The sequence below is a fragment of the Perca fluviatilis genome, chromosome 8, assembly GCF_010015445.1.
Source record: "Perca fluviatilis chromosome 8, GENO_Pfluv_1.0, whole genome shotgun sequence".
Taxonomy (NCBI): Eukaryota; Metazoa; Chordata; class Actinopteri; order Perciformes; family Percidae; genus Perca; species Perca fluviatilis.
Genome location: NC_053119.1, coordinates 31,619,108 through 31,641,453, shown reverse-complemented (window position 1 = coordinate 31,641,453; position 22,346 = coordinate 31,619,108). Strand labels below are relative to the sequence as shown.

At 40.6% G+C, this 22,346-nt stretch overlaps 1 protein-coding gene across 1 annotated transcript in view; it reads right to left on the bottom strand.

The window, feature by feature from the left end:
- Window positions 1–22,346, bottom strand: part of LOC120564288 (UPF0606 protein KIAA1549L-like) — a 141,179-nt gene that overhangs the window by 40,706 nt on the left and 78,127 nt on the right. The window contains exons 7-8 of the mRNA XM_039809145.1: window positions 11,304–11,428; window positions 1,568–1,788 (exon numbers count right to left, since the gene is read on the bottom strand). Of these exons, the coding sequence (XP_039665079.1) occupies window positions 1,568–1,788; window positions 11,304–11,428 (346 nt within the window). The remainder of the gene's footprint in view (window positions 1–1,567; window positions 1,789–11,303; window positions 11,429–22,346) is intronic.

The following is a 22,346-nucleotide window of genomic DNA, read 5'->3' as shown; positions in this document are numbered from 1 at the left end:
TGCCACTAGGGGGCGTAATGACTTTGAGCCAATTTCAGCCTGCAGATGTCAGGGTTGGACACTCGTGAATCCTGTTTAGTTTCGAGCCAACTGGACAATGTACACGCAAGTTATACCCACTTCCTGTTTCGATGGTGAAATGCACAAAATGGCCACGCCCTATGACGAAAAGTTTTTCTTTTAATAACTTGCTATCATCTCTAAGGTCTTAAGATGGCACAGACCAAATTTGAAGTTGATTGGATGAAATCTCTATGAGGAGTTCATTAAAGTACGACACGTGGAAATGGCCAAAATTGCACTAATTTCGAACTTTCAATTCAAAATGGCAGCTTTCCTGTTGGGTTTAGGGTATGGCTCCAATGAGCGTGTTTGTACGTCTTGACATGCTACATAAGTGTACCAAGTTTCGTGAGTCTACGTTAAACGTACTGCAGGGGCTACATTTTTTTAATTTTGTAGGGGGCGCTAGCGAGCCATTTTTGTGCGCCTATTCCCGAAACCCTTAAAATACGTACATTTTCACCAGACTTGATGCGACCGCCGATTTTGGTGAGTTTTTGAGTATGGTAAGCCCCTCAAAAAGGCAATTAATTTGCCGGATAAAGAATAATAATTCTTTCAATAGGGCCTTCGCCGCTGTCGGTGCTTGGGCCCTAATTAAAGCTGCAAGCAGCGTTGGACAGGCCCTCGCGCCTCTGCGCGCGTTGGAGTTACTGGCGGACGCCGCTCCTTGCGACCGTGCATTTGCGTGGCACTCAGACACTTCAACTCGTCAGCAATGAAAAGGGAACTAATCTTAAATATATAAAGATTTACAAGAAAGATGACAAGTGACGTGATTAAAATGGACATTGAGCATGAGCAGGAATTAATTTAGGCCAATTCACATTTTTGTATACAAACCCTGGTACTGCATGCTGTGGTGTTTCTTTTTTTTTTTTCAGATATGACTTTTCAGTCAAACTACTGAACATCCACTCAACATCTACTGAACATCCACAGATTTTCCGTTTAACTTTCAGGAGGCAAATAAGTGCTTGTCTTTGCTTAAACAGCAAATATAAAATCATTATTGAACTGTGTAAAGGTTGAATGTGTTAAATCAGTTCGAGACCAAAATAAGAGATATAACAGACATCTTCATGAACTGTGAAATATTAATGTGTTGACCAAAAATCTCCCATCACCACTCACTCCTTATGTGTTGCTTAGCAACTATGTTTTACATCTAGACAGTCGATCTATAATTCTTGGTGGAAGCGTTGTAAAGCACTTTAAGCAGTTAAATAGTTGAGATAAAATGGAACAAAACCAGAATATGTCACATAAATTGAATCCTCTAATTTTGGGACTGTCAAACATTTCTACATAACTGCCATAATGTTTGGTGATTTTGGTTAAATATTTAATTAATAACTTAATATTTGTTTAACCAGTGCAATGCAGTTACGGCCAATGAAGCTGTGAGTAAAGGAACATTCTTATGTTTTCAATGATGACGTGCATTAAATTATATTCAGATTAAATAACTCCTATGTTTTCTGGTATCTACTGTACGCCATACCTCTTATGACATCCTGCGAAGGATGCCCTCTTTTCCTCAGCAGTCATTGGCTCCTTGACCCCATTGTCGTTCCGACTGTGCCTGGTGTCATGGTGACTGTAACCATGGCTGCCACCCTCAGACAGAGAGAACTCTCCATAGCCCTTCCTCCGGGCCTTCTGCCGCAGTTTGTTCCTGTAGTGCTCAATGTCAGACTTTTGTTTCAGCCCACCATGGTTTGCCTGCAAACAATCCATATTGATTTTAAGCAATCATATTTACCTGGCTCTATCCGCTTAGAGGCAAGTAATTGAGAGCATTTTTTATGATGAACTGTTTCATTTTTAAAAATGTTTTTGTCCTTTCTTTCTAACGCAATCACTTGTATTTGTGTTGCAATCAATGTGTTTTAACAAGTATTCCCGACACAATCAGAGAATGTGTCACACCCTAAACATATTTTCTACTAACGCACTTAATCAATTGCAAATGAACTGGAAAACCAGAAGGCCCCGAGGGGATTTTCTGATTTTATGTTAAAAGTTGAGGGATAATCAGCCTGTGTATCGCAGTTCCAGCTACAGAGAGGTGAGAGTTAACAACCCTGATCCATCCAAAACTTTTAGAATACTATTTCATCCATTACTCCAGCTAGTTATTTCAGTCATTTATCTGGTAATTAACTAATCAACTATTTAGACTTCTCTGATCGCTTGCTGACTAGTTTTAATGCACTCTCAATCACAAAAACTAGTGCTCTGGTGTTACAGCTCACTCACTATGTGGATATCTTTTTTTAAGTAGTAATCTCTAGTTCTTCAAATTAGTAGAGGTCAAACACAATCTTTCCAAAAAAAAACACTTCCAAACATAAACATGACCAAACAATGACTGAAAAAACATCTGCCATATTAAAGCTGGAGTCTCTAACTTTGGTCACTCCCTCTGGCAGTGAGAGTTATTACACACTGTCGACGTGAAGAACTGTAAGTAGGTGAGAAAGTTAGTTGACAGCACTCCATGTACTGCTCATGTTACGCTGATGTTGTGGAGTTATTAAACTACTACACTCATTCTGAGTACAAATCATGGATGTAAAATCAGAACTGGATACGGTGCCGCTGCTTAGCCTTGCAGCCTCTTTTTTTCCAGTGGACACTCACAGTATTGCAACGCAAAATCCCGAAAAAAAATAATTTTCTCCATATACCACCATTGTAATAGAAAAGCCTGTAAAATTGATGACAGGGCACAACTGCAAACAAGGTCCGTTATGACTCTTTCTATTAAGAATTTTTAATCCATGGACTTTTTATATTTGAAAAAACTTTCTCAAGCCAAGAAAAGCGATTTAAAAACCTGTGATGTCACCACTATGTAAAGTCTATGGGAACTTGCGGACGGGGCCAGTGGGAGAAACACTAGTGAGCATATTCAATGGGCCACATATTACTACGTAAACACAGAAGATTATAAACTTTTTGCGGTATGTGCCAGCCGAGCAATTTTATTGATGCCATTTTGGAATCCAGTATCCAGTTTAGGGATGCACCGAATCCAGATTTTTTGGGTTCGGCCAAATATTGAATCCAGTGGTTAAGATTCTGCCAAATTGGAAACTGAATACCGAATCCTACTCCCATCCTCAGTCCATTAACACAGTAAACACATTAATGAATTAAACAATGTCCACAGTTTTTAGCTGTTACTGTCCTTCCTTTGCCATACCTGTGCATTTTGGCTGCTGTCTGTAGATTCTTTCATGCACAACTCGTATTCTTTCGGATGTTTCATACGCAAATGTTTTAACAGCAGCGATGTTGTGTATTGTTTAGGGTCCTTGCCACCACTTGACAAATCGGCATTGCAAATTGAACATGTAGCTCGACTTGAATCGCCTTCTGACCTGACAGAGCACCATGGAGCACCGGACCCGGTGTTGAGGAACTCTGATGCGGTTCAACACATCTACTAAAATCCGCTGACACGACCGAACTGTGACGCAGATCTGTAGCGGCTTAAACAACAAGCAATCGCCGCTCTGTAGCACGGAGCTCCTCTTCAATGTATTTTTTTTTGTTTTACGGCTAGTTACTACGAAAGAGCTTGCTACAGGTATGCTACACTCATGAGACCATGGGATGTTAATGTAGGTTACTCAGCAACAGGTGAAAATAGAGGCAAGGTTGCAGACTAAAGTCAAAATGAATTGAACTTTTATTAAGGAACGAGTGAATTACCTGTATGTGTGAAAACAGCTTTATCTCACGCATCTGTTTAGTTGTTGTTGAATATATAGCATAATTATATAATTTGTTGAATATATAGCATAATATCATTTTGTCATTCTTTTACGGAGGGCGCCCCCCCAATACAATTTACATAAAATTGGCATGAATAATCATAATGGTATACATGCCCCGTGTGTGTGTGTGTGTGTGTGTGTGTGTGTGTGTGTGTGATCTTGTCATTTATTTGTCATCTGCAGATTGATTTTAAGTAGGGGGCCATTTTAGATTTTTTTGAGGCCATATCGCCCAGCCCTACTTCCTACTAACACAGAGTATGTAAGGCAGACCCACAGCTGACAACCATGCTGCTAAACTAATTGATGTGGTGGAGACTTGGGGACTGGGAAAGTTGCTGCATGTGTCATCAACAATGTATGCAAGACGGCTGGACTTGGACTTAGTCGGCTGATTGTTAACTGTTAATAAGCGGTTAACACGGGCGGGCTATCGGTCAGGAAAAGAAATTTAAATATGCATCCCTATTAGGATAAATAGAGAACATGAAGTCCTGTGGGATAGAACGTGTTGTTTGGCCCTGAAGCCCAAGTAGTTGCGTGAAGTCACTACCTTGATAAATCAAAAAGCAAAAGGCTATGAATCTGAACAAATTTAGGAATTTCCCTTCTCCAGCTGACCATCCCCAAAATGCACCAGAATACAGGAAATCACATCTACCAAATTCAAAATTTTCTGGGGGAGCACCCCCTGACCCCCCGTCATCGTTTCCACCCACTTTTGCACAAATAGAGTAGGGGGGGAGGGTCCTTATGCATATGTGCCCAGGGGGGCAGTAGTTCATAATCCGTCACTGTATTAATACATAACCTTACTGTATTCATTTATAATGTAACATCATAGCGTGACATTTGTATCAAAAATCGCACAGGTGACTTCGCGTGGTGGGAGATGGGCCCCCAAATCGAATTCTGCTTAGGGCCCCCCAAAGGCTCGGGCCGGCGCTGCCAGTTATACTTAAGCGCTTATAGCCAAACACAATTTCGGACTCAGTAGTTTTCTCTGGACCCCTGCCAAACCTGATCAGCGATGAAATGTACAGCCGCATGTCATCCTTCCACCGCTGGTTGTCGGGGTGGTGCCCAGCTAATGATGTGGGCTACGTAGATAACTGGAGGGCGTTCTGGGGAAAGCCTGGTCTGATTAGGAGAGATGGCATTCATCCCACTTTGGACAGAGCAACTCTCATATAAAAAAATCGGGCCGAGTCTATTATCGGTCATAAACCATGACAACCCAAGTTTGATATTACAAATCAGAGGTGCAGTGCAACGCGCTCCTCTGTGCTTCCGTTAGAGCAGTCGCCCACTCATAGTAATAACTCATAGTAATAACCACGGTGTCTGTCCCCCGACTCAGATCGGTTAAATCATAGGTAAACAAAAGAAGGGCTATAGTTAACAACCTAATTGGAATTAAAACGACTGCAATGATAGAACAGAATAGGAAAATTTGATGTGGGCTATTAAATATTAGATCTCTGTCTTCTAAAGCAGTATTGGTGAACAATTTGATATCAGATAATCAAACTGATCTATTCTTACTGAAACCTGCCTGGGCCATGAAGAATATATTAGTCTAAATGAAGCCACTCCTCCCAGTCGTATTTGATTCAAGCCTGTTAATTGATCCTAAACCTAAACTAAATTATAACTTGTTTGAAAGCCTTGTTCTTAATATTCAACATCCAACATGGAAATCATTACATCCAATTATATTTCTTGTTGTTTACTGAGTTCCAGGTCCGTTATCTGAATTTTTATCTGAATTCTCAGAGTTTTTATCATGTGTAGTCCTTAAATCAGACAATTTACTGTAGGTGATTTTAATATTCATGTGGACGTTGACAGCAATAGCCTTAGTATTGCTTTCAACTCACTACTAGATTCAATTGGTTTTAGTCAGAGTGTGCATAAGGCCACTCACTGTTTTAACCACACCCTCGACCTTGTGCTGGCATATGGCATCAAAATTGAAGATTTAATAGTATTTCCGCAGAATCCTTTATTATCAGACCAATTTTTAACAACTTTCGAATTCTCACTACCCGACTATACGAAATTAGATAAAAGCTTCTACACTAGATGCCTATCTGACAATGCTATAGCAAAATTTAAGGAAGATATTCCAACAGCATTTAACTCAATGTCGTGCCTTAATATAACAGAGTCCCTCCCAAATTGATAAATTTGTAGACGGTGCTACGGCCTCGCTACGGACAACTTTAGACTCTGTTGCTCCTCTCAAAAAGAAGATCATGAAGCAAAGGAAACTAGCTCCTTGGTATAACTCCCAAACTCGCAAATTAAAACAAATCTCGCGAAAACTTTAAAATAAATGGCGTTTCACCAAACTGGAACAATCTCGTTTAGATTGGCAAGACAGTGTAAAAACCTACAGGAAGGCACGCAGAAATGCCAGATCAGACTATTACTCATCATTAATAGAAGAAAATAAGAACAACCCAAGGTTTCTTTTCAGCACTGTAGCCAGGCTGACAGATAGTCACAGCTCTACTGAGCCATCTATTCCTATAGCTCTGATTTTAATTTTAAAATGATAACAATTAGAGATAAAATTCATCACATTTTGCCCTCAACTTCTAACGGTTCACCTAAAAACACAGGACTGCTAGAAAGAACGACAAGACCTGACATAAACTGACTGCTTTTATCCTATAGACCTTCAACTTAATGTTAAAGGTCTCTTCAGCCAAGCCAACTACCTCTCTCTTAAACCCCATACCAACGAGGCTACTTAAAGAAGCGTTACCCATGGTTAACACTTCATTACTAGATATGATCAATATGGGTTTATTAACAGGTTAAGTAACACAGTCATTTAAAGTAGCTGTGATAAAACCTATTCTGAAAAAACCCAACCTCTATCCTGAGGTCTTATCCAACTATAGACCTATATCTAATCTCCCCTTCCTCTCCAAAATCCTTGTGAGGGTAGTTGCCAATCAGCTATGTGCTTTTCTACATAGCAATAGCTTACTTGAGGACTTTCAGTCAGGATTTAGAATGCATCATAGCACAGAGACGGCACTGGTGAAAATTACTAATGACCTTCTAACTGCTTCAGACAAAGGACTTGTCTCCGTACTTGTCTTATTAGATCTTAGTGCTGCATTCTACACTATTGACCATACCATCCTGTTACAGAGACTGGAACACTTAGTTGACATTAAAGGAATCGCACTAAGCTGGTTTAAGTCCTTGTTATCTGATCGATCTCAATTTGTTAATGTTAACGATAAATCCTCCAGGTACGTTAAAGTTAGCCATGGCATTCCACAAGGCTCAGTGCTTGGACCAATTTTATTCACCTTGTATATGCTTCCCCTAGGCAATATTATTAGGAAACTTTCATTGTTATGCGATGACACCCAATTATACCTATCAATTAAGCCAGACGAAACTAAGCTAAACTAAACTCCAAGCATGCATCAAAAATATAAAAGCATGGATGACCTACAATTTTGTGATGTTAAACTCAAACAAAACTGAAGTGATTGTGCTGGGCCCTAAACACCTCTGAACCTCATTATCCAAAGATATAGCTACTCTGGATGGTATTGCCCTGGACTCCATTACATTATTACATTACAAGGACAGCACTACTGTCAGAAATTTAGGAGTTATTTTTGATCAGGATATATCCTTTAACGGCCACTTAAAACAAACGTCAAGAACAGCCTTTTTTCACCTTTGTAACATGCCAAAATTAGGAACATCCTATCTCAAAACGATTCTGAAAAACTAGGCATGTGTTACTTCCAGGCTGGACTACTGTAATTCATTACTATCAGGATGCTCAAATAAAACCCTTAAGACTCTCCAGCTGATCCAGAATGCTGCAGCGCGTGTTGTGAAAAGAACTAAGAGATCATATTTCTCCTGTATTAGCTTCTCTGCATTGGCTTCCTGTAAAATCCAGGATTGAATTTAAAATACTTCTTCTGACCTACAAAGCTCTAAATGGTCAAGCACCATCATATTTTGAAGAGCTCATAGTACCTTATTGCCCCACTAGAGCACTGCGCTCCCAGAATGCAGAGCTACTTGTGGTTCCTAGAGTCTCTAAAAGTAGAATGTCACCACCGTCACCACATTTAAGAGTAAACTTAAAACTCTCCTCTTCGATAAAGCTTATAGTTAGGGAGTGAGGAGTTGCAGCGTTCGCCTAGACCGGCGGGGGAGGGTGTATTTCTCCAGACACAGCACCCCTTCCCTTCTCTTCTCGGCTTCTCTTCATAGTCGTTAGATTCATCTACCATATAATCAATGACATAATCAAAGTAGAGGGAGACAGGCCAGTACAGCCCGATCCGGTTGGGGAGAGTTCTAGCCCGACCAGGCTCCTCTCCTTAACCTGTCTCTCTTAATTATGCTGCTATAGTTTTAGACTGCCAGGGGACTTCCTTTGACACACTGAGCTTCTCTCTCCTCCCTCTTTCCATCTGTGTGCATCCATGTTCCAGAAATGCTTGTTACTAACCTAGCTCTGGGGAGCTTATTCCCCGGAGTCCATATGTTTTCTTTTCGCCCAGCATGTTTCCTTGGATTAGGGTGGCCCCTAAATCATGGTTGCAGCCTGTCGCCGTGGTCCTGCTGCACGCCCTGCTATGCCCTGTTACACCTGCTACGCTCTGCAGTGCCCTGCTACGTCCTGCTGCATCCTGCTACGTCCTGTGACGCCCTGCTATGCCCTGCTACGCCCTGCTACATCCTGTGACACCCTGCAGTGCCCTGTTATTCCATGAAATACTACAGCTACTATTTGTAGTTACTGATCCATTATCTTTATTGTGACTATTATTGCCACTGTTCATCAGACCCCCAACCGGTCAGTCAGACACCGCCTACCAAGAGCCTGGGTCTGTTTTTCCTCGCCACTGTCGCACTGAATGCTTGCTCTTGGGGGAATTACTGGAATTGTTGGGTCTTTGTAAATTATAGACTGTGGTCTAGACTAGGGCTTTGACTTTTGCCCAAAAATCATATTCGAAGTTCGTTTTCTTATTAATTAATATTAATATTCGAATATATTCAAATATTTATTAATAATATTTTGGCCATTAAATGCCTTCAGTTTAAAAAAAAAATAAATAAATCAGATGCTTTCGACAGGAAGTTCGGAGCTTTCACCGTAGCCTACGTAAGTGGTCTGATGTTTATACTTGTGTACTGGTGTGTGCGTCGAGCCAGTGTGTGTGGGCGGTGTTGCCAATTTAGCGACTTTTTTTCACAAAAGCGAGTAGCGACAAATCTGGCGACTTTCTGTAGAAAAGACAGCGACTTTCTGTAAAATAAAAAAAGAGTCGCCAGTATTGTCCAGCGAGCACGCAATGTATGTCTCTCCTGTGGCCGCCGAAACAGTCACCTTTCTCTTCTGTTGTGTGACTGAGGAGCAGCCCCGCCCTCCCCTCTGTGCTCTCTCCTCATGTGCAGCAGCACTGACCAGGCAGGTAGAAAGGGGAGAACTACTAGACCTACTCTATCTGTAAAGTGTCTTGAGATAACTCTTGTTATGAATTGATACTATAAATAAAATTGAATTGAATTATTTTATCAGTAATTATGATCAAACAAAAGGTCAAACAAATGCTATGATAGAGAAACTGTAAAACATCATTAGATAATCTATGTATATATGTATATCTGTACATATCTAACCCTATAACATATACAACAGAATAGAAATAGCCCAAAACTGAAAAAATGTCATTTTACTGAGTGACATGACATGTTATGCTACTGTACTGCAATTTATATGGAAGGAGAATATAAACAAACCATATGGTCCAGGGGTAACGGCAGGCCTCTTCCCCCCTGTTGTCTTCATCTGCCTCCTCCTGATCACTCCCTGCCTCTGTCCCTCTCTTTGAATCTGCAGTCTCCTCTTCATCCCTCACACTCAATTCTTCATTTTCCTCTTCTTTTTCACTTATTTCTGCATCTCCTTCTGTGGTCTTCTCCTGCTCTGACCCTCCTGGTCTCTCCAGTTTACTGCCTTCTCCTTCTTCATGTCCCTCCTCTTCCTCCTGTGCACTACTCAGAATTTTCTTAGCTGGCAATATCCCCAATTTTAGGCTTCAGCTAATATCTCCAGCTACTCTGGCCTGCAAACTTCAAGATGTAAAAAGTCTCTGGTTATCCTTGTATTACATTACACTGTAGGGCCCTGTAGCTATGTAGCATAACAAACTTAACATCAGAACAGATTTATTACATGCACACAACAGTTATGTTTAGACTAGCCTTCTTAATCCCAACAACTCACCGTAGCTCTTGTTGTTTCCGCTACCACCTCGGCAGTCAAAACAAGTCGATATCCGAATGCGAATGAACAGACTCCATATGAGGCTCCTTTTTCAATTACAAGGTCAATATTGTTTTTCAATAATGACAAAACAAGAAATAATCCATGCATTTATATGGAACTAAGCTTTAGGAGCTTTCCATCTTTACTTTCCTCCCTTTTATGTTGAAATCGATTGTTTTTGACTGATAAAATGGCTGCGGCCGGAAACAACACAAGCTAGGGTGAGTTGTTCAAAACCTTTCTTTTTAGTAAACTCTGGGTACACAAACAATGTTTTCAATGCTTCCGTTAAGGTGTAGAGCCCCTGGTGATACTTCAAGCAAAGTTTCATGTTGTTTCGAGCCTTCTTAGTGTTTTAAAATAGCTATTTTGAGGCTAGCATAAAAGTGCCCATAGCACTCCCATTCAAAAGGCCATTTGACCGAAAAAGGAAAATACGGTAAATCTTAAAAGTGGCGATTCCGTCCTAAATATGCTTTTAAATGAAAGTTTGACTCGGGTACATTCACAAAAAGACCCTAGGTTGCATTTTGGCAAGAGTTACGCTTTAACTAATCACATACAAATGATCGGTCTCAGCAAGCAATGTGTAGTGTGTTGTAACATAACGCCACCGAAACGGCAACCCTCTGTAAACGTTATGAATTAAAACATGCCAGTTTGTAATATTTTGTATTATGCTGTTCATGTCTTTACTAAAATCAAAACTAATCAAAGGGCAGAATGCTCTTACAAGTCACGATGGGGCAATTTGACTTTTGGCTAACGTAATAGACACTGTTGTTGATGCTGACTCGCCTTTAGCATACATTACATTTATTACAAATGTAACTTTAAATAAAACGTGTGTTTAAACTTCACCTGGGGAAACTGACTCCACCTTCAGAGGCTCGGGGGCAGCTCAGTCACTAAGGATGTAGCTAAGTATATGAGGGGCAGGGGACTAGGATTACATCTACAATTATTATTTATCATTAATTAGTATAAATTAATTGTTTGTTTCAATGTTTTAAGAAGCTTGTGGACATAGTGGCAGTGTGTTTTTACAAGTACAGATTTTTAACACTGAAGTTAGGGGGGCAGCTTTCCGCCCTGTAGATCTGTCCCTGATGTGGACTTACCTCCACATTGAGGACCACAGAGTCTTGGCTGTGGGATGAGGAGGAGGGATAAGAGTATGTTGGCTGAGCAGTCATGGGTTTAATGGTGATGAGACGCAGAGAGCCTGAATGGTCTTCGTATGGGTCTGGGAAGAAGAAGACAAATAGGTTAGAAAGAGTTAGACAGAGACAGTACTTCCAGTAAGCTGTAAAGTTGCAATCATAGACATATCACAAATTGTGCCACAAATTCCCACAATATTCAAATGGCAATTTTGTTCAATCCTCTAAGCATAACTGTCAAATAGGGGAAAAAGCTTGCAGATCACATCAGTTTATAGCTCAATGTAGATTGATTTAATTTGACCTTCCTTGTGTTCAATAAGCTTTTGCCCTAGTATGAGTGGCTTACCCTCTGTTTGAGTGCATTTAAGGTTGGATTTGATGCTTGCTAGAGTTTTGTGTACTGCACCTATTTGTCATTCTGCAGTAGGGAAGTGCAGGGAATTTTGGGAAGTCAGCAGATGATTAGCTTAGTATAGCAAATACAGAACTACACTTTCCAACACCTCTAAAGTGTATTTACATTTTACATCATGTTGTAAAACGTGTAAAAAAAAAACAGGTTGTGCCGTTTCGTGGGATGTGCAGAGCCAGGGTAATGGTTTACCCATGTTTCCAGTCTTTAAACGTACAATATGTAATTTCCCACCAGCTAGGGGTCTCTCAATCAAACCAGGAGCCTAATTATCCGCAGAGGTCTCCTCTTCTCCAAAACAAATTTTGTGATTAACACCAGTAAAAACACTGAATAAAGCAGATTCACGTTAAAAATCAGTTTGTCTCTCACACTGTTAGGTGGACACATCCTGGAGGGGGGCTGTGACAAACTTGTTTCTCTCTTCTCTCATCCTATGACTTAAGTCCTTTATTCCTTGTTGGCTTAAAACTGGATAAAAAGTACGCAATATTTATGACACAATGCTGATGCATGCACAAAGGGGATAAGATGCCAATGACAGGCAAACAAATGTAACAGACCGTTACCTTGATTAAAATTATGGATTTCTCTGGGTTTGGACATTGTTGGAGACATTTAGGATAATACAAAAGTACACAACTCAACAAAATGTATAACATAGGTATAGTAATTTTTTAAAAAGACATTTGAATGCAGAAAAGTTAAATATTATACCTTTAAGCGAAGCTAAGCTGACTGTAGCCTTATATTGAAAGGACAAATATGAGAGTGGTATTGATCCTCACATCTATCATTTCCCAAAATGTCAAACTATTCCTTTAATGAGTCATGGTAAAGTGCAGCGTGTGATTGCTTCTACACACAATTGCATTTTATTCCTACATTGTTTCCTTGGACACAATTTGTCTATGAGTATATTGTTTTATTTAGTTGCAAATTGAGTTTAAGAAAAGTCTGGCTACAAATAACAAATGAAAAAACAGAAAAACATGTTACATTTTTGTAATTAAGATACAGAATAAAGCATTGTAACTCAGGTATTTTTTTGGGACTAGCAGCAAAAACTGTCACTACCTAGTACAGGGTTTTCAAACTCATTTTAGTTCATGAGCCACATACCCCTAATTTGATCTCAAGTGGGCCAAACCAGTAAACCACTCCAGAAAGACCAGAAACTCTATCTGCCACAGAGTTTCTTGTCAGATTGATGTTGGCAAATGCAAGTTACTTCCGCTACAACAGCATTCTAAGGCCATTGTAGGAAAAAAAATAAAGATACGGACCCTGGAGAGAGGGGTAATATTCTGAGAAAAAACTTAATTTTTAAGATTAAAGTTGTAAATTTATGGGAAAACACCTGATTCTCTGAGATTAAAGTGGTGAATTTGGAATTGGAATTAATTACTTTTCTGCAATTTTCACACTTTGCAAAGTCATCCAGTGGGCCTGATTGGACCCTTTGGCAGGCCGGTTATGGCCCACGGGCCATATGTTTCACACCCCTGACCTAGTAAATGATAAATGTAAACAACCAAACATAACAGAACATAAAAGGATTGCTTGTATGTACAGTAGGTGTGTGTGTTAGACAATTTGATGTGTGTGTATCACGGTCTTCATGCGCAATTCTGAAAGGCGGCTTTTCTGATTTCTTCCTGGTGTTATGTATTGTTTTTTTTTCATGCTTCCATTGGCCCTGATGTGCACTCCAAAATAATGACCTTTGTCTTATTCTGTCACTAATGTAATATTTAATTATTGTCATGGCAACCCTCCTTAGATTAGAACAATACAATACTCAACCCAGTCTTTTTTCTTTTTTAAAATAACTTCTTGTTTCATTTCCTCTCTCAGTCTTTCTGACTGGAGCGGCAAAAAATGAAACAAAAGCTCTATTACCGTGCGTGGTGGCGGACGGTAATGCATCGCGCATCACTCAGCTTGTTTGCCAACTGCCAATAAAAACTAACGAAGAAGAATATAAATCTTCTTCTTCGTCGTTAACTTGTCATCAGGGGCTGGCGGGCTGTTGTCATGCATGTTGTCATGTTGTATGTTTCATCGGTGTCGCGAGCTTACTGGCTAACCGGCTGAAGTTATGGATATAACTCGTAAAACCAAAACACACAGCTTGTATCAAATGCTATCAAAAGTTATCTCAGGGCATGTTTTACAGCTAATCTCGGCACATTAGTGGGATAAGAAGAGAGACTAATTGAGAAATATAGTGATAAAGAAGATCAGAAAGACATGAGAAAGTTTATTTCCTCCTCCTGATGACAACAATTCCAAGTACAGATGCATCAATATCACTGGAAAAGTGATTTTTCCCCCCCCATACATTAATTTAAAAAGTAAATCTTTAATATATTCTACATTCATTACATAAAAAGTAAAATACTTCAAGCCTTTTATTGTTTTAATTTTGCTGATAAGGGCTTACAGCTCATGTAAATCAAAACTCCAGTACAAATGTATTAGAATTTTAGAACAAATCATTTTTTATACGACCTGACAAGATCTCTAATCAGCTAATCAACTCAAAACTAAAAAAATGATTTTAAACTGTCATTCTTGTTCTGGTGGTGCAGGTGGTGACCTTTTCCTGTTGTATGTTGTTGTTAGATTGTAAGTTTTGCCTCGGATTGATTTGTGCTTATCATTTCTTGCAGGATTATCAGAAGTGCTGTTGCTCTTCTTCCACTCGACACCATCACTACCCTCCTCACCTGGCCTTCATCCTCACCTGAATTGCTTTCTATTTTACCTGTTAAGGATAATTTTTGTATAAATTGAAATATATGAATTAATAAATTGTTCTTGTTTTAAAACAGATATTTATTGTTTTATTATATTACATTATTATTACTTGTGTATTGTTTAAAAATACACGATAAACCTTGTTGTGCAGTTAAAGCTTCAATTGTTCTTTTTTCCATTTCATGGATTCTGATGTAGCAAATTTATCAGCTAAGCACAAACTAAACAGAACTGAACTCTTAAGATTAGTAATGATGTTTACACCAAATTCCAATTTTACCTATGTAGGCTAACTTAAAAATAGTCAGATAATGGTTGCCTCTTTTTAGTTGCCAGGGGTGAAAATGAGTCATCCTTAACAATTAAATACAAAATAGGTTGTAGGCTCTACTTGGTGATTATTATTATTATTATTTTTTTTTTTACACTGAGTAACTATCATCATTTTCCCAGATAGTGTATAGAATTTTAGGCATTCTATTATCTCAAACAGCCTGAAAAATAGTGCATTTAGCTGACGTAATTGGGAAAAAAATCTCCACCAGGGGAGCATGCCCCCGGACCCCCCTAGCTTTGGGCTAAGCCCCTGGACTACGGTAGCGAGTAGTAAGAAAGGCCGAAAATACGCATAGGGAGGTTGGTTGGGGTGGTGGATGGGTCAAACAACACAGGACTTTCACCCCGGAGACCGGGGATCGTGTCCTGCGTGTCACTTTTCCTTTCCCCGTTTTTCTTTTCAAAACCCAAACCGTCCCGTTGTTGTCCCGCGTGCTCCAGAGACTGGGGATCACGTCCCTGTTCTTCTTTTCTCTCGCGTCCCGTTATTGTTTTCCTAAACCCAAGCCAAAAATGGTCAGCACGTTAAAAAACGTGCTGACCATCACAAAAAAACGAGATAAATGTGTCCGTGTACACGAATCAATAGATAAAAAAATTACGTGAACATTTCACGAACTGCCGTGAGACTGTGTTGCAATACTAATTGTATTTAGGTCCCATGGCTCAGGATTTCAAAACACAACTCTGTGCAGTTTCATGTTGTTTGGCTTGTGTGGTCTGCTTCTTACAGTATATGAGGCTCTATATATTAATGTGTGTATGGTATTGCAGGGAGCAGCAGATGGACAGTGTTGTACTTGGTCTACTGTGACTCACTGGCTGACTGACATCATATGGCAGACTGCTTCATTGGAAGGCTACAACAGTCTGCCATTAACTCAGCTCCAAACCCACACTGTCACCGTTCATACTGGCTGCAGCTAAGATGGCTTTATTTGTTGCTGTTCCTGTGCCACCTATTACCAGACCTGCCAACCTGTATGCATTTTGCGTAGTAGATACGCATTTTGACATCAAAATACGGTGATACGATTTGTCACTTTAAACTACGCGAAAATCAGGTGACTACTTTGAGTTCACTCGTTGACGCGCAGTAACCGTCTCAGTAACACTTGATGGTAGTGGACGGCTAAAACCTATGGCTAAAACAGCGTAGCAGCCACGAGCATGCTGGAAAAAAAACTAAAGAAGAAGAGTTTGACTAATCACAGCGTTGGGTTCCTTCCTCTAATATCGGCTACTGATAGTAAAATGAAAGCATCAGATGCAAGTGTTATTCCTCCCTCATTCCTGTTTAGTTTGGTTGGTTTCCCCCATATATCTATGGGTTTCCCAAAGGGAGGACGGTGCTTGCAAAGGTAAACTGATTTGATGTAGAAAGGTGAAATTGTGAAATGAATTAATTTACCACTGTCAACTTTGGAGAAATATTATTTATATTATTATTAATAAAGCCTTGCATTTGGTATACAAAGTCTTGGATTTCGTTACAAACGGTCTTATATATGTTTTGCCTTTCCTAGGATTAAGTTCATACCGTAACAAAATTAACTGTTACTAATGTAGGCTAATTAAAAACTGACCGGAGCCCGTTACTGGACGCACCGCAGGATCGAGACACAAAGTAAACAAGCCTCTCTGACCGGTACCGGGGGGTTAGCGGTTAAACTGAGCAGAGGATGTGCGGAATGTGTCGTTGTCTGTCGGACCTTGGCTGGCCGCTCGGCGCCTTCAGACAAAGCTCAAGCTAACAGGCTAACGGCTTATTAGCTAGCCAAACACCGAGAGGTAACATCTGCATAGATTGGCTCTGTGAGCGCATTAATCTGCTCGGTGTGCGTCTTATAACAAACAGAGCGAGCAGCCGCCAGACTCTAACATCTGTTGATCCGTGCAGGACTTCGCTGTGAGTGGACTGTTTAGAGACGATGTGACCGGCAGGTAACGTCAAAGGTTATCTGCTACTGTAGCAGAGCTACAAGGAAACTCTGAACTGAGCTGTGTGTTTTCAGTGTTAAACACTGCTGCAGGTATTCATGCACAACTGTTGTTGGTGATTTCCAGAGGTGGAAGACTTACTCAGATTATGTATTGCAGTAAAAGTAGAAAAAACAGTGTTGTAGAGTTACAAATGACTTGTCAGTTACAAGTCCTGCATTCAACATCTTCCCTATGTAATAGTACAAAAGTATTTTCAAAATATACTTAAAGTACCAAAAGTAAAAGTGCTCATTATGCAGTGTAATGTATTTTATTGGATTATATTATGATCCAATTAATTGTATTTAATATAATTCATGTTTTATTTAATTCAAGTAGCCTACTTGAACATAATTATTTTCTAGGGTTTAAAATGTATACAGATTTGACATTTAATGGCATTTTTTCCACGTGTGTGCCACCGTGTTCATGAACCAGAACTTCGACAATAAATGAAAATCAAAAAAGTTTTTCAAGGTTTGCAGGTCTGTATTACCAACTATGAGTGTAACAGTTATGGGCAGGACAGGTGGCGTGACGTCACAATCAGCAGAGGCTGTGAACCACATCGGAAACATGACACTGCATGTAAATAACGTGTACTCTGAACACTGACCGTTGCCATAAGGACAATTTATACTACTGTCATTGGCCCGTAAGTGTTTTCTTAAGATGACTGAGTGGTATTAGAATAGAGTACAGTACATGGCCACCAGGGGGCCCCCAATCGAGTGTTGTTTTTTTTCTCTTAACATTCGCCGATGGTCCCATCTGGGCTCCCGTAGTTCAGAATGGGCCCAGCCCTCCCCCCACGCGTTACACAAACAACATGGCAGCGGCAGCGGCTAATATTAGTTAATTTCTTAACTACTCGTTTCATTACTTACTTAACCGTAATATCCGCCGAAATGACCAGCATCTCATTGTGCTCTGTACCCGGCTCAAAGTCACCTATTATTGGATAACTACCGCTGACCTGACGGAGCACCATTGACCCGGTGTTGAGGAACTCTGATGCGGCTCAACACATCCACTAAAAGCTGCTGATACGACCGAACTGTGACGGAGGTCTGTAGCTGCTTTAACAACTAGCAATCACCGCTCTGTAGCATGGAGCTCCTCTTCAATGTTTTTTTTTACCGCTAATTACTACGATGGAGCTTGCTACAGGTATGCTACACTCATGAGACCATGGCATGTTAATGTACGTTACTCAGCAACAGGTGAAAATAGGGGCAATTTGACTATGGACAAATGACTTTTACTGAGGAACGAGAAGTGAATTACCTGTATGTGTGAAAACAGCTTTATCTCACGCATCCGTTTAGTTGTTGTTGAATATATAGCATAATTATATAATTTGTTGAATATATAGCATAATATCATTTTGTTATTCTTTCACGGAGGGCACCAATACAATGGTAGGGAAAACACTCAAACCAATATATTTACATAAAATTGGCATGAATAATCCTAATGGTATACATGCCCTGTGTGTGTGTGTGTGTGTGTGTGTGTGTGTGTGTGTGTGTGTGTGTGTGTGTGATCTTGTCATTTATTTGTCATCTGCAGATTGATTTTAAGTAGGGGGTAATCGATTTAAATCATGAATCCTGATTTTTTTTCAGGCAGACCCACAGCTGACAACCATGCAGCTAAACTAATTGATGTGGTGGAGACTTGGGGAATGGGAAAGTTGCTGCATGTGTCAACAACAATGTACGCAACATTGTGGCTGCTAACTCTCCCAGACGGGTGGACTTGGACTTAGTCGGCTGATTGTTAACTGTTAATAAGCGGTTAACACGGGCGGGCTATCGATCAGGAAAAAAAATCTAAATATGCATCCCTATTAGGATAAATAGATGTAATATTTTACTCAAACATAAAGTCCTGTGGGATAGAACGTGTTGTTTGGCCCTGAAGCCCAAGTAGATGCGTGAAGTCACTACCTTAATAAATCAAAAAGCAAAACGCTATGAATCTGAACAAATTTAGGTATTGCCCTTCTCCAGCTGACCATCCCCAAAATGCACCAGAATACAGGAAATCACAACTACCAAATTCAAAATTTTCTGGGGGAGCACCCCTCACCTTTTCCACCCACTTTTGCACAAATAGAGTAGGGGGGGAGGGTCCTTATGCATCTGTGCCCAGGGGGACAGTAGTTCATAATCCGTCACTGTATTGATACATAACCTCACTGTATTCATTTATAATGTAACATTATAGCGGGACATTTGTGTCAATAATCGTCAAGCACAGGTGACTCCGCGTGGTGGGAGGGGGGCCCCCAAATCAAATTCTGCTTAGGTCCCCCAAAAGGCTTGGGCCAGTGCTGATTGAGATGCCTCTCTCGGTAGCTAAAACATAGAGCTCAACGCACAGGGTGAAAAGAGGAGCTGCAGCAATGTGCAGTACAAAAAAAATATGGTGTTTTTTGAAAATTAAACCATGTAAACCTATTCTGGTACAACCTCTAAATACAATTATGAACCTGAAAATGAGCATAATATCTTCTGACTTCTTACATCTTCTCTCTTCTTTTGCCCTCTCACTCTCACCTTCCCCTCCTACTCACAAGTTGTTACCCCACTCCATACCTCAGACCATTTCTTCATCTCTTACTCTTTCCCACTCTCCCAAGCTTACAACCATATGTCAAGAGATACTGTAACTGTACACCGCAACATTCGCTCACTCGCTCCATCTTCTCTGGCTTCATCTACTTTATCAACCCTCCCTTCACCTGACTTTTTCTCACTCATGCCTCCCAACGCTGACACAGACACTCTCCTCTCTATTCTATCCTCCTCTCTTGACTCTCTCTATCCTCTTACTTCACGGCAGGCTCACAAATCCTCCCCAGCTCCGTTGTTGTCTGACTCAGTGCGTGCTAAGAGAACAACTATACTATATATCTCCCAATCAAATTCTTAACCTGATTACTTCCTATCCCTTCTCACCTTCTCCAGTCTATTGCTCCAGACCTTCTTCCTTTCCTCTGCGTCCTTGTCAACTGGTAGTTTCCCGCCCACAAAGAAGCAAGAGTGACCCCTCTCCTCAAAAAACCCACACTCGACGCTTCTTAGGTAAATAACTACAGACCCGTCTCCCTTCTTCCATTTATTTCCAAAACTCTTGAGCTTGCCATTTTTAATCAACTCTCTACTTATCTCCACCAGAACAACCTTTTTGATCCCCACCAGTCTGGCTTCAAGGCCGGCCACCACCTCTCTCTTCTGCCGTCATCCTTCTGGTCCTTTCTGCTGCCTTTGACACAATGAACAACCAGATCCTCATTTCGACACTCAAGAATCTGGGTGTTTCAGGCTCTGCGCTCTCCTTACTCACATCTCGCTTGGCAGACCGCACCTACCAGGTAACTTGGAGAGGATCTATCTCAGAACCTTGCACACTCACAACTGGGTTCCCTCAGGGTTCAGTCCTGGGTCCCCTCCTCTGGTCTCTGAACACCAACTATCTCGTCGCATGGCTTTTCCTACCACAGCTACGCAAAAAGACACCCAACTAATTCTCCTCGTTCTTACTGACATTTATTCTTGGATGTCCACACACCATCTAAAAACTCAATCTTGACTTTTCCTTCCATAACAATTGAAAACTCTGTGGTAGTCCCCACCCAGACTGTTAGAAATCTGGGTGTGACGCTTGATGACCAACTCTCCTTTACTGCCAACATTGCTGCAACTCCCCGATCATGTAGATACATGCTGCACAACATCAGAAGGATATGTCCCCTTTTAACGCAGAAGGCGGCTCAGGTTCTGGTTCAGGCTCTAGTCATCTCACGTCTAGACTACTGCAACTCCCTCCTGGCTGGCCTGCTTGCATGTGCCATCCGGCCCCTGCAGCTCATTCAAAACAGCACCTCAGCTGGTCTTCAACCTACCCAAGTTCTCTCACACTACACCGCTCCTCCGCTCTCTTCACTGGTTACCAGTTTCTGCCCACATCCGGTTCAAGACACTAGTACTTGCATACAGGGCCACGAACGGATCAGCCCCAGCTTCCATCCAGGACATGGTCAAACCCAGTGGTCAAAGCCTGCGCACTCCGCTCTGCATCAGCCAACCTGCTTGCCACCCCCTCACAGCGAGGGACAACTAATCACTCAACGAAATCCCGACTGTTGGCTGTCCTGGCTCCTAAATGGTGGAATGAGGTCCCCATTGACATCAGGACGGCCATAAGTAGGAAAGCCTACACATCTTCCGCCAAAGACTAAACACACATCTCTTCCGACTGCACCTTGGTTAAAAAAAAAAACTGTATATATTTCTTTTACAGCTGCACTTTAATATGGTTCTTTGTAGTTTTGCTTATTTGAAGCTAATGTACTTGCATTTACTACTTGTTATCTGGAGTTTGTACCTTGAAGGTTGAAAGGACTTAATTGGATGTTGCTTTGGATAAAAACGTCAGCTAAATGACATGTAATGTAATGTAATGACACATCCTGTCAACAAGGAGGAATTTAGAATCGCTGAAACAGCAGGGGCAATAATTGGTAAACTTTAAAAATTAGAGAAGATGGTAATACATTCAGAGGGCTCGAAGATAGCTTAATTTTTCAAATGTTGTAAGCTGATACGTTTCAAAGAGCAGGAGATAGAGAAGAGTCCCAGGATGAATTCTGGACCTTATCGCCATTACCTAACTTGTGACAATCATAATATAATCAGAATGTTTATTTCCCAACATTTCAAACTATTTCTTTAACAGGGCAATTAAAATCACTGTAACTTCATCCTTTCAGTCTAACCTTCAAATCACATAAGAGCTGTCAGAAACATTGAAAATGTCAGACACGGCTTTAAAAGGGTATTACTTTTATTAACCCGAGCACTAAAATCATGCAGGTGAAAAGAAGCATTAAGGTAACGCACTTGTGCAATATTGCACAGAGACGGACGAAATTTGTGGCTGATGTGACAAAGTTACACATAAGTTACAGACAGAGGCGACAAGTGTCATAGCATCACAACAATGAATTTTGCGAGCGAAAATTGGTGTGTCCACCTAGGTGTCATGTTTCCATCACTGCAGATCGGAGCTGGAGCCGATAAATACCTGTGACTACTGCAGAGTCATTTCATTAGCTCACATTAATTATCCTTTGGGTAAATACAATGGCTTTTGTCTTTTCCACTAAAGACAAAAAACAATGGGTTTTTTTCCCAGTGGGAAAGGTGCTCTCCAGAGGTTATTATAGTAATACTCCACTTATATGCATTCTTCTGTTACTCTTATTATTTCTTTTTCATGTCTTTTTTCATCTATACTGTATTATATTGTCCTTCATATGATTTTGTATTAAATACTTCTTTCTCTATGAATCGCACATCTATGCTTCTAGTTTACTGGATTTACGCTTTTATTATCCTTTCATTTCCTTGAACAGAGCTGCAGTGTGCTCCAGTCTGAGAAAATTAAACAATTATTCATCCTCTCCTCCTCTCCTCCGGGTAAACACTATAAAT